This window comes from Gigantopelta aegis, chromosome 3 (assembly GCF_016097555.1).
Source record: "Gigantopelta aegis isolate Gae_Host chromosome 3, Gae_host_genome, whole genome shotgun sequence".
Classification (NCBI taxonomy): Eukaryota; Metazoa; Mollusca; class Gastropoda; order Neomphalida; family Peltospiridae; genus Gigantopelta; species Gigantopelta aegis.
Window position 1 is genome coordinate 41,724,612 of NC_054701.1, and position 14,056 is coordinate 41,738,667.

The 14,056-nt window shown below is 38.4% G+C and overlaps 1 protein-coding gene across 1 annotated transcript in view; it reads right to left on the minus strand.

Moving 5' to 3' along the window:
* Positions 1-12,542, minus strand: part of LOC121368062 (guanylate cyclase soluble subunit beta-2-like) — a 71,702-nt gene extending 59,160 nt beyond the window's left edge. The window contains exon 1 of the mRNA XM_041492586.1: positions 11,837-12,542. Coding sequence (XP_041348520.1) covers positions 11,837-11,839 — 3 coding nt within the window. The 5' untranslated portion in view covers positions 11,840-12,542. The remainder of the gene's footprint in view (positions 1-11,836) is intronic.
* Between the last annotated feature and the right edge of the window lie 1,514 nt (positions 12,543-14,056).

Sequence of the window (14,056 nt, forward strand, 5' to 3'; positions counted from 1 at the left end):
GCCCAACGTCGCATAGCTTTTGTTCAACACGAGGCGTATTCAGGAGGATGATCAATCGCGGTCACTCGCTAGACTGGTTTTTGCGCATAGCAAAAGAAAGAAAGAAATGTTTTATTTAACGACGCACTCAACACATTTTATTTACGGTTATATGTCGTCAGACATATGGTTACGGATCACACAGATATTGAGAGAGGAAACCCGCTGTCGCCACTTCATGGGCTACTCTTTTCGATTAGCAGCAAGGGATCTTTTATATGCACCATCCCACAGACAGGGATACCACGGCCTTTGATATACCAGTCGTGGTGCACTGGCTGGAACGAGAAATAGCCTAATGGGCCCACCGACGGGGATCGATCCCAGACTGACCGCGCATCGAGCGAGCGCTTTACCACTGGCTACGTCCCGCCCCTTTGCGCATAGCATTACATAAATGTGATATGATACCAGTGAAATTGTTCGCGAGCGCTCTGCCTCCTGAACACGCCACTGGTGTATTGTGTATAACTGTATTTACAGTATTGTATTTACAGTATTGTATTGTACTGTACTGTACAGTATTGTATTGTACTGTACTGTACTGTACTGTACTGTACTGTACTGTACTGTACTGCACTGTACTGTATTGTATTTATAATTAAAAAGGCTGTTCACATGTGAGTATGCTATCTTGTTACATACTCATCGGCAATAAAACAAATTTAATTAACTCATATACGAACAGGTGAAACGTTGCGGCAGATTTATCGGACGTAAATAATAATAATAATAATAATAATAATAATAATAATAATAAGTACCCCACTACCCCAGCCTTACTCCACGCCAGTGATCGTTTCTGGAACAACATTAATTGGATAAAATATATAAAACACCTTCCCCAAGTTCAACCAGCGAACGTTTTGCTAACGTTCGCGATCTATTTGATTGGGTCCCGACGTGGCCATTTGGTTTAACGTGAAGCGCATAAACCAGTTTAGCGACAAGCGATTAACTGAACTTGCCCTGTGAATTTCTGTACAGCAAACACCTGCCGCAAATCCAGCCAGCTAATGTTCGAGAACTATTTGATTGGATCCCAACATGGCCATTTGGCTTACCACGAAGCGCATAAACCAGACTAGCGGACGTTTTTCTGCTCGGTCTGGCTGAACGCAGCCCTGGCCTGTTCTCCAGCGCTACATAACCGGTGCACAGGACACTGATTACGGTAGTAGACTACGTATGCACTGTGCACATATATTTGCATGTAATTATAATAGCGTGACAAGCATGATATTAAATTAAACACGTCTTTGAGTCTGGTGATCAGGATTCAATAGGAAAAGCAGAACTATTTGACAAACTCATCAATCAACCTCGCCGGGTGAGATTAAATAGAGATCCCGGGACTCTTGATCATAACCACTTGTCAAAAACATCATTTTCCAATTAGGAAGACAACGGTAACCGTGGGTCAAATCCAGCTGCTTTTCAAACTGTTGTAATTGTATTAGCCGTGGATAAACAGTAGGCGCTGGCGTTACAAATAATGGAAAATGCATGTACAATACGATGTTTCATCGTTTGATGTTTTATTAGCGGTAAACGTAAACCTCACGGAGGTTACAAACAGGTGAATATACAGTAAATACAATTATATGTTTCGTAATTTTATTCCTAACGGTACTATATGAAACGTAAACAAAGCAAAAACCCTTGCAGTTTGATGCATACAATTGTTGTAAATGTAGGTTTTGCCTCTTTGAAATTTCCTGAAATACGGAACCCTTGAGAATTTAAAAATATTCATACAAAAGTTTGTTTTGTTTAACGACACCACTAGAGCACATTGGTTATTAATCATCGGCTATTGGATGTAAAACATTTGGTAATTTTGACATATAGTCTTAGAGACGAAAGCCGCTAAATTTTACCATTAATATCAAGGGATCTTTAATATGCACCATCCAGCAGACAGGATAGCATATACCACGGCCTTTGATGTACCAGTCGTGGTGCACTGCCTAGAGCGAGGAATAGCCTAATGGGCCCACCGACGGGGATCGATCCTAGACCGACCGCGCATCAAGCGAGCGTTTTACCACTAAGCGACGTCTCGCCCAAAATATTCATAATGTCGTCCAAGATAGGCACCAAACATAAAGCACTAACTAACGACCGCCGGTAGTAGGGGTGCATAGTAGGTGGTTACAAGTGCCTCTTAACAATGCCAGAAGTAACTACTAAACACTCCCCAAGTGGTCAGACTAAGCCCACAGCTAAAAGCTGATGGGGAACAGGTGTTTGGCACAGATAGCCACAAGAGACAAGCACGTGTCGCGGTTGGAGAGACAAGGACTGGGATGTGGAGGTGGACAGCGAAAGAAGTTGAAAGATAGGAGGAGTTGCCAGATCGGGAAGAAATGAGATGGAATTCAAAGGAGAAAAAGGAAAGGGGGCACTGGGATAAAAAAAAAAACCCCACCCATCTAGCACTGACAATTTTATTAATATTATATCACTAATGACAAAACAATTGAAGTCTATTACTGGGTTTTTAAGTACAAGATGGCCACTAATATGACCGCAAGAACGTAAACATTCTAGCTGGGGTTTTTCATCCTACATCATCTAGAAGACAAGTAATGATGTTAGTATCTGGTTTTAAGAGTTAACGCATTTATTAATTGGAATACTGCATCATCATTAAATTTTATGAAAATGGCCGTCAAAGGAAAGAAGTTGTATTATCTTGCATTATATTTAACCTTTTTTTCTTCAAATTTCGTATATGGGTTTTAAAGGACGGTCAAGCGTTCTCGTTACACGAGTTTGGTTTTTAAAAACTAAGACGTATGTCTCACTATTAAAGTCGTTTTTGATCATTTAAATTAGAAGTACTTACATTTTTTTATTTAGAGCATTAATATTCGTACACCTGGAGTGGTTCTAGTCATCCAGGTTTTTGTAATACCCCAAAATGCATTTTTCATAATTCTAAAAACGCACGTTCGTTTGAGAAGTAATGGTTATCGAGACGAGCTCTAGTAAATTTTTTGACGGTATTTCTCCGTTAAAACATCAATGACTTTAGCTTCTCTCTGTTATAACCTTATCCAAACGTGTTGCAGGTTTTAAAAATTTAAAAACTTAGTGTCCATTTTCACAGGCCGAAACTAAGGTCTGCATCTTTAATATATATTTCTTTGCAGTTTTTGTTTGAACCGGCCTCGGTGGCGTCGTGGTTAGGCCATCGGTCTACAGGCTGGTAGGTACTGGGTTCGGATCCCAGTCGAGGCATGGGATTTTTAATCCAGATACCGACTCCAAACCCTGAGTGAGTGCTCCGCAAGGCTCAGTGGGTAGGTGTAAACCACTTGCAACGACCAGTGATCCATAACTGGTTCAACAAAGGCCATGGTTTGTGCTATCCTGCCTGTGGGAAGTGCAAATAAAAGATCCCTTGCTGCTAATCGGAAAAGTAGCCCATGTAGTGGCGACAGCGGGTTTCCTCTCAAAATCTGTGTGGTCCTTAACCATATGTCTGACGCCATATAACCGTAAATAAAATGTGTTGAGTGCGTCGTTAAATAAAACATTTCTTTCTTTCTTTTTTGCAGTTTTTGTTTTAGTGTACATGCACAAACAATTCAAAAGAACCCGAGATGTATTGTAATAAACAGTCCATGTCAAAACCCAACACAAAACGCAATCAATATTACTTTTGTTAAGTACGCGTATGCATTACAATACACCACTTTGCAGTTATTGTTGTTTGATTGGTAACACAAAAACAGCATGTCGCCATAAAAACATATCAAGGGGGAGTCGGACCTTATTCCATTTACATCACGATCGCCAATTCCGTTGTGTGTAAAGCTCGTAAAATGGAGCATGGTTACGAACGAGTTAAGAGTTTTTAGATCGATGGAATTGATTGCGTTCGAATGGGTTTGGCATATTGTTTACTTCAGTGGTTGTTTATGAAGGCTCGTCAGGACCAGATATATATCGAAAGGCTGAAAATGAGAACTGATTATGTTCAAAGATCGTAGTTTTCAGAAAAAAACACAACAAACAAAAATAAAAATAAAAATAAAAAGCAAATGAAATATATATATATACACACACAAAACATAAAACACACACCCCTAAAAAATAAAGAATATAGAAACCAACCAAAAACCAACCCCCCCCCCCACACCTCCAAACATAAACAACCCCTTCAAATCCCACTCCTCTCCCGAAAAAAACCCAACAAACCCAACCCACCAAACAAACAAAGAAACAAAAAGAAAAAAACGACAACAAACCATCATAGAACAAAATCCTCAACAAACACAGCAGACAGGGGGTTACCCTTTATTTAATACGTTTCATGGCCCTACTTCCTACAGAGCACATATAATTAACAAATGACAGCATTCCCCGAGGTAACTCTAAACTGTTTCTGTCAACAAGGTTGCTTGTTACTTAATGTCCACCTTACTCTGGTGTCGCATTTATCGAAAAAAAACCCACATCCAACAGACACTTGAGAATGTGAGTATACATACAGTTTAAAGATTGTAACTTAATGGTATAACTTACACAGGTCAGGTCAAGACACAGGGCTGTACGTGCACATTCAGAGCAAACTGTCCAGGACAGCTACACATGCGTAGCCAGGAGTTTATATAATATGGGCGGTACGTAAATAAATGTACACCCTATTAAGTTACGTTAGAACTGTAATAATTAGAGTTACATGCATATCAAATTTTTTAAATATTGAATAAAAATGACTGTGATCTTACAATACAGATAGATTTATGCGCCCGATGGTGTGAATTTGAAATAATAAATTGTTAAAGACTCACACCAAGCCTCGTTTAAAAATCAATCACGATTTTAAAAAAAAACAAAAAAAATAAAGAGAAAACTTTAAATAGGTTTTTGGCATTTTGTCGTTGGGGTCATTTTTTATTGCTCTAGTGGTGCAACATTCTATATTATATTTCAATTAAAAATAACAGGTTTAGTATATAAAACAACTACATATGTTAACAACGACACTGTTTTATTCCGATATCTTATGATTATATATAGCAAGAAATAAAACCCAAAGTAAAAAAGGTGATGAAAGAAAAACAAATATTAAATATTAAGTAAATTTTTCTTCTTTTGTGTTTTTCTTTTTTCTTTTATTGACGTGTCTGACATTATACATAAACGCCTTCAAAGAGACCAATATGATCAACCCTAAGGACGGGAAAGAAAGAAAGAAATGTTTTATTTAACAAGGCACTCAACACATTTTATGTACGGTTATATGGCGTCAGACATATGGTTAAGGACCACACAGATTTTGAGAGGAAACCCGCTGTCGCCACTACATGGGCTACTCTTTCCGATTAGCAGCAAGGGATATTTTATTTGCGCTTCCCACAGGCAGGATAGCACAAACCATGGCCTTCGTTGAACCAGTTATGGATCACTGGTCGGTGCAAGTGGTTTACACCTACCCATTGAGCCTTGCGGAGCACTCACTCAGGGTTTGGAGTCGGTATCTGGATTAAAAATCCCATGCCTCGACTGGGATCCGAACCCATTACCTACCAGCCTGTAGACCGATGGCCTAACCACGACGCCACCGAGGCCGGTCCCTAAGGACGGGACGTAGCTCAGTGGTACAGTGCTTGCCCATTGGGCTTTTTGTCGCTCTAGCCAGTGCACCATGACTGGTATACCAAAGTCTGTGGTATGTGATATCCTGTCTGTGATATGGTGCATATAAACGATTCCTTGCTACTAATGGAAAATTATCAAATGTTTAACATCCAATAGTCGATGATTAATAAATCAATGTGCTCTAGTGGTATCCTTAAACAAAACTTTTATGATCGACCCTCCTCTTTGCGTTTGACAATACAATATTGAAATTCTTGGAGAATAGAGGGAAAAACAAACAAAAACCAAGCTACTAAAACTGGAAAAAGCACTCGGTACTCCCAATTATACAAAGATTGGCGATCGATTTTGACATATATATGAATTTAACATTTGTAAACAGAGTAATGCGCATAAATAAGAAAAGACAAAAACTTCTAAGTTTTGGATTAAAATTGAAAAACAGAGAGAGAGAGAGAGAGAGAGAGAGAGAGAGAGAGAGAGAGAGAGAGAGAGAGAGAGAGAGAGAGAGAGAGAGAGAGAGAGAGTAACAATTAATAAAAAACCTAACTAAAATACAGTCATTTAATAGTTTGTCTTTTTATATTTGCCACAAGTACATGTAACCACGGAAACATACAGAAATGGAATAGTAGGCTATTTTGTTTTCCTTAAAATATTCAGTGTCACAATGAATACATTTGTATACTGAGAGAAATAAATAAGACAACATTTGCTATTATAAACCACACTTCCGTCACTATTAGCGTCACCATGTCTGTACAAAATAACATGATATGATGTTGGACTGGATGTGAGAAATGTGAGAATGAATGTCAGTAACACAATTACGACCTTGATACTATGGATGAGGAGGGTTTTTTGTAGTTATTCTTTTCTATTTGTGTTCCGTTATATTGGATTTGCAGGCTGAGTCCTGATGTATCTTCAAATAAAAACGAATATGCATACTGAAGAGAATGTAATGCGCATAAAAAATGTTTCGCCTAAAGTTCTAAGACGACACCGAGATGACGCCACTGAGATGACGCCACCATTGAAAAGCTGGTGAATCGGAAATAAAATATTCCTTGCATTGTAAATAGAGCGGCAGATGATAACAGCGCTAAAATATTTATGAAGGCCTCGTCATTTTTTATTTGTTTTTTGTGTGGTCCTTTTCACCCCTAATCTAAATATTGAAGAGTAGACGCTTTAGAAAAATAACTTGAGTGTTCTTTAACCGTATTTTTGTTTCTTTTTTTTGTGGGTAGTCAATATTTATTGCTAGTTTGGAACATAATTAATCGTTTTAGGACAATATTAATGAATAATTAAATGGTTTCCTTAATGATTGACTATATGATAAAAAAAACCCCAAAAGATTAATCATTGAGAACATCTGCAGAAGTAACACGCATGCTTATTACAATTGTTATTATCACGAGGTTATACATGTATGTATAAATATTAGTGATATAAATAAAAAAAAGATTTTATATTATGTAGCCCAAGTTCTCATAGCTTATAATTTTGAACTAGACATATTAATTAATTAAACTAAAATTAACTATACAAAATGGGTTCTGCGAGATATTTTCTATTATATTGTATCTACTTATACACTCATCCCCGCCCAACCCCACCAACCCCCACCCCCCACCCAAATCCCACCAACAAACAAACAATCTCTAACCGTATTCAATTATATGCGGTAATAGGCTAGAGTGCACTCTTTATAAGAGTCTGTCAATTTTAAACAACCAAACGGTTTCGCTCGTTAGATACATTTTATCTCACAACGAGTTGTTTTAAAATGTATCTAACGAGCGAATGCGAGTTTATCACGTTTTTAAACAACGAGTTGTGAGATAAATGGTATCTAACGGACACGAATGTATTATTCTATTTCTTACACATCCTAAAACCCCCAGGTTTTAAGCACATTTTAACATCTTTTTCGACTAAAAGTTATTTACAGCCGTTGCACTTGTAACTAACTTACGCGTCACAAACACATGATTGTCAGGTTAACTATACGTCACAGTCTAATTGATTTCCATCGTTTAGTTTTTCATTGGATGCATGACACTTGTCACCTGGGCATCACCTAGGAGCAGCCAGTCGGATGTATTGAAATTATTAACACACGTACATGTGTTAACAACCATGTGTAACCAAAAATAATACATGGTGTTCACACCAACGGGTGTGTGAGAAAAATGGTATCTAACGGCCACTCATGTATTATTATGATCAAGGAATGAAATGCGTTAAGGGAAAGTTAAAGTTTATTTTGCTTAACGACATCACTAGAATATATTCATTTATTAATCATCGGCTACTGGATGTCAAACATTTGGCAATTTTGACGTATAATCTTAGAGAGGTAACCCGCTACATTTTTCCATTAGTAGCAAGGAATCATTTATTTGCACCATCCCACACACATGACAGCACATGCCACGGCATTTGATATACCAGGCGTTAACAGAACATCAGCATATTATTAAACATTAGTAGCAAGGAATCATTTATATGCACTGTGACGGAACATGCTCTTAATTTGTTTTCGCCTGTGGCGATATTAATTGTTTTAGAGGGCCGTGTGCAGTTCCAATATGCACTTAAGCCCAGATGGGCAACTTGTTACGTGATACCTTTGCGCGACGGTCGTCGAGCTTTTCTAATACACACCCAGCGCAGGTGCGAAGGCCATGTGGCCAGTAGTTACGTAATACATCCGCGAGTGCGGTTTTTACAACCGTAATTTTGGTGACTAGGCGTCATTGAGTCTGACCATCTGAGAGAAAAAAAATACCGCTTGGTCGCTGTGGAAATTCACATGATAAGATTCAGTACCGCCTTGTACCCCCAGGCGATATTCGTGTTTTTTAATAAATAGCTAGGGTTTTAGAGATATCGGGTAGAAACAAAAGGAAGGCTCCAGGGGATCGCTGTCCGTCCGGACTGGTAAATAATTTTATTTCTGCTCTGTGTATAACCTTGATGTGATTGATGTGACTTTAAATATTTTAATACTGTATTATACCAATATTATTTAGACGGTGCTGCCGGTCATCTGACGCAGTATACTGTAGGCTCACCGTTCTGATATATATATATATATATATATATATATATATATATATATATATATATATTATATATATAGTATAAAGCTTAGCCAGTCATCCTAGAGGACCTAGGTAAACTGAAGGTTATTGTCTTTATTGTGATAGGTACCAGTATTAATTCTGTGTTACAAGGTTACTGAACGAGTAGTAAGGGTTAATTAAAAATTAACCAGTTAGGAATAGAGTTGTAATTCCTTTATTAATTAAGTTCTCCTGGAAGCGTTTCTCAATTAGCACACGCGTGGGTGTTGTGTCACGGTGAAGTGATTAGCATATTGTGTAAACTAGACACCTATAGATTAACTAATTAAGTGATCAGTTCTGGGTTGTTATTATTTGTTGTTGTTAATTAACTACTGCGGCAGTACATTTGTCAGTGTAGGTTAATACAGATTCCAAAGTGTATTGTGTTTTTGTTGTGTTTTCTAGTGAACTAAACGTGCTATATTACATATACTTTATATAAGATCTTATCTCTGATCATACCTAGACGAGCCAGCGGGTATAACTGCCTGTTACAGAGAGATCTAATAGATATACAGTTAGGAGAGATATTTGGACAATCGTGTTTCATTCAGTTACGGGTATTATAGGATCCCCGTGACATGCACCATCCCACATACATGACAGCACATGCCACAGCCTTTGAAATACCAGGCGTTAACAGAACATCAGCATATTATTAAACATTAGTAGCAAGGAATCATTTATATGCACCATCCCACAGACATGACAGCACATGCCACAGCCTTTGATATACCAGGCGTTAACAGAACATCAGCATATTATTAAACATTAGTAGCAAGGAATCATTTATATGCACCATCCCACAGACATGATAGCACTTGCCACGGCCTTTGATATACCAGTCGTGGAGAAATAGCCCAAAGGGCCCACCGACGGGGATCGATCCTAGCCGCCGGCGGATCAGGCGAGCGCTTTACCATTGGACTACGTCCCGTCCTGCGTTAACAGAACGTCAGCATATTGTTAAACAGTTGTAGCAAAAAATCATTTATATGCACCATCCCACAGACATGACAGCACATGCCACAGCCTTTGATATACCAGGCGTTAACAGAACATCAGCATATTATTAAACATTAGTAGCAAGGAATCATTTATATGCACCATCCCACAGACATGACAGCACATGCCACAGCCTTTGATATACCAGGCGTTAACAGAACATCAGCATATTATTAAACATTAGTAGCAAGGAATCATTTATATGCACCATCCCACAGACATGATAGCACATGCCACGGCCTTTGATATACCAGTCGTGGAGAAATAGCCCAATGGGCCCACCGACGGGGATCGATCCTAGCCGCCGGCGGATCAGGCGAGCGCTTTACCACTGGAATACGTTAACAAAACGTCAGCATATTGTTAAACAGTTGACTTATTACATTCAACTATTATATACTACTTAGTTTAGTAGAACAAATCTATCAATGTATACATTTTATCTTCTACGGAACTGACTACGTTCTTCATTATGGATAAGCATTTCTGTTTTATTTATAATTAAAACAGAAGAATTTGTCTTAAAACCATCCTGCCCCGGATTGGGCCTCTGGCCTCCAGAGGTCGAACCCGGGGTGGACATGCTCGAAACCGTAGTGGTATATGAGCATGTTAAACACATTACATTACATTAAAACCATCCACTTAATAATAATTATTTTTTGTTTTGTTTATAGAACTCGACGTTTCGTATGTACTGGGTTCACAGCCCGGTACCGGCTCCCACCCAGAGCGAGTTTTAAAGTTTGCTTTGTTTTTAACAACACCACTAGAGCACATTGATTAATGATTGGCTGATAGGTGTCAAACACTTGGATCACTGGTTGATAGATGTCAAACACTTGGTTATTTTAACATATAGTCTTAGAGAAGAAACCCGCTACATTTTTCTATTAGTAGCAAGGGATCTTTTATATGCATGCACCATTCCACAGTCAGGATAGCACATACCACGGCATGTTTTAAGGGTTCATTGGGTAGGTGTAAGACCACTACACCGACTTTCCTCTCACTAACCACTAACAACTAACCATTAACACTCTCTCATATAGCTGAAGTGCGTGCCCAGGACAGCGTGCTTGAACCTCAATTGGATTAAAAACACTAAAATAAGTATAAAGTAATTAATGAAAAGTACGAGGGAAGCAGAAAACGAACTCACAGGTATAAAAAGGCGTGAGGCAATAAGCACGCAAGTTGGCTAAAACCCAAGTTAACTAATCAATAAAAAAAGTTCAGTGGTTTCGGACCACAATTATGGGTCAAAAAGAAAAACCTAACAAGCTGAGATTAAAACAAAAGTCCAACCAAGCGGGGAGGTGTTCACCGGCCACTCTGGTCAAACTCACTCAGTCCTTTGGGCCACACAAAGTTATTTATATCTTGACCAGCGGTTTTACAACTTACACTTACAAATAGAACACAGGCACGGCGGAAGCAAGTAGACATTGGGGTTGTGGGGAGGGGAGGGGGGCTGACTGAGATCGAGGGCGCAAAGCAAAGTTTTTAGGGGGCTTCGGGGGTATGTTCCCCCGTAAAACTGTGAAAACTAGATGTCCTGAAATGCAATTTCCTGCATTCTACCTTAAGATGTACTACCAATAATATTTTTGATTCAGAATTATTGGCGGGGGTGGGGGTGGGGTGGGGTGTTTAGATCCCCCGTGCCTCCTCCCCCTGCTCCGCCGTGTCTGGAACATTTTTGTTATTTTCAAAACACTTAACATGAAATTGAAATCATAGTCTAGGACGAGGTAGCGAATGCCGCCACCCCACTCCCTCAAGCTGCATGATTAACATGAGTAAAACATTTACACTAATTTCGAGATATTTGATATCAATACATTTTTCACGTCAATCAAAACTCAGAACTGAAGAAAAACTATACAGGCAAGGAAATTTACCCTTGGCTAATCATAAACCCTATACAAGGATTAGTCTTTAATGTAAAGAAAGCTATATTATATATTTGTATACAAACTTGAATAACATCATGCACAATACGTATTATTTTAGTACTTAGCTATAGTACTTACCATTGAAGCAGTGAACCGTATATCGCTGGACTAGATAATTATTTCCACGTTGAATCCTGTCTTGATAAACCTAAATGCAGTGTAGTTTCTTCCTTTTTTTCGGTATCTCGATGAACCTGAATTCGGGGTGGTCGCATTTGTGTGTTTCGCTGAACCAAGATGAGTCGTGATCAACCACTGTCTCGATAAACGCAGATGTTCTGCAGTCCCATTGATCTTACGTTTGAATAAGTGCTGATCAGATCGTCAATAGAATCCTCGTACGTCTCGCTCAATAACAATCGAATAACGAGTCGGTCGTTTCGAATTTCCCTCAACTAAACCCTCCATATCGGCTGTTGGCTGTTTAATTTTTCGTTTTGTTCTTCTACTACAGCGATTGTCCTTCTTTGCCAATCAGTGTCTTTGACGTCGGTGTTCACTGTTCAATCGTGAGTGCACACCGGAAGCCTTGCCTGACACTGCGTGTAATATTCATTCAGTGGAATATATAGAATAGTAAACTAGTTCCCGTAAGAGACTTATTTATAGTATTAGTATTACGAGTGTGGTTTTTAATCGTACATCACGAGCAAAAGCATGGTCTCTTTCGGGAACGAGTATAATATTATATTTCTTACACTGCATATCAATGAACAAAAATCAGATAGAATTACTTCGAACATAACTAAACGAAACCTTGAAATATACAGACCTAAAACCGTTGAAGTATGAAGATGACGTTGTTTACCGATATGACGTCATATTATGAAAATATAAATAGAAGGGACGTTGTGCACACATTTTGCATGACGATCTACACAGTCACATTATGTCACTCAGCTGATCGCAGTTCATGACCTCAAACAACAAAGGAGAGAGGTGTAGCCCAGTGGTACAGCGCTCGCTTGATGCGCTGTCGGTTTGGGATCGATCCCCGTCAGTGATCCCATTGCGCTATTTCTCGCTCCAGCCAGTGCACCACGACTGGTACATCAAAGGCCGTGGTATGTGCTATCCTGTATGTGGGATGGTGCATATAAAAGATCCCTTGCTGCTAATCGAAAAGAGTAGCCCATGAAGTGGTGACAGCTGGTTTCCTCTCTCTCAATATCTGGGGATATCGCAGGGGACAAGAGGGTATATTCCGCATAGTATGTGTCTGACTGTCTGTCTGTCTATCTGTCTGTCTGTATATATATATCTCTCTATCTATCTATCTATCTATCTAACCCCCCCCCTCTCTCTCTCTCTCTCTCTCTCTCTCTCTCTCTCTCTCTCTCTCTCTCTCTCTCTCTTCTTCTCTCTCCCTCACTCTGGATGGAAAGTGGTAGTGGTGGGTTTGCGTATGTTGTTTTGGTGTTGTTTGTGGATGAATGAATATATATATATATATATATATATATATATATATATATATATATATATATATATCTCTATATCTATCTATCTATCTATCTATCTCTCTCTCTCTCTCTCTCTCTCTCTCTCTCTCTCTCTCTCTCTCTCTCTCTCTCTCTCTCTCTCTCTCTCTCTCTCTCTCTCTCTCTCTCTATATATATATATATATATATATATCTCTCTCTCTCTCTCTCTCTCTCTCTCTCTCTCTCTCTCTCTCCTCTCTCTCTCTCTCTCTCTCTCTCTCTCTATATATATATATATATATATATATATATATATATATATATATATATACCAAATAACAAAAGAAATGCGAATACACGTATTAATTTTAGTTTACATTAATTTAAAAGTATTCAGTTTAAATCACATTAGTGTTTGTGTGTATTAAAATTATCATTGTCTTGTGATTATTTTAGGTCCATTTAGACAGTCTGTTTACGAGTTCATTTAATCATAAAATTAAAAAAAATAAGTATTCGCGTTTAGTTTCTTATTCAGTATACTAATTAATATATAATAGTATACTTATTAATGCGAATAAAACGAATGCATTTTTCGCATTAATAGTATGATTGCATTAATTTCAGGATCTACAGTATATTACTAGTAATACAAAAACGAAAAAATTGTTCCGTCTGCTAAGCAAAAAGTTAAAAAAAAAATAACCTGACCACTAGATGAGACTGATGTTTTTAATGATCGGCTATTACATGTCAAACATATTGTCATTGTGACATAGTCATAGAGAAGAAACCTGCTACATTTTTGCATTAGTACAAGGGATCTTTTATATGCACCATCCCAAAGACAGGATAGCACATGCCACGGCGCACT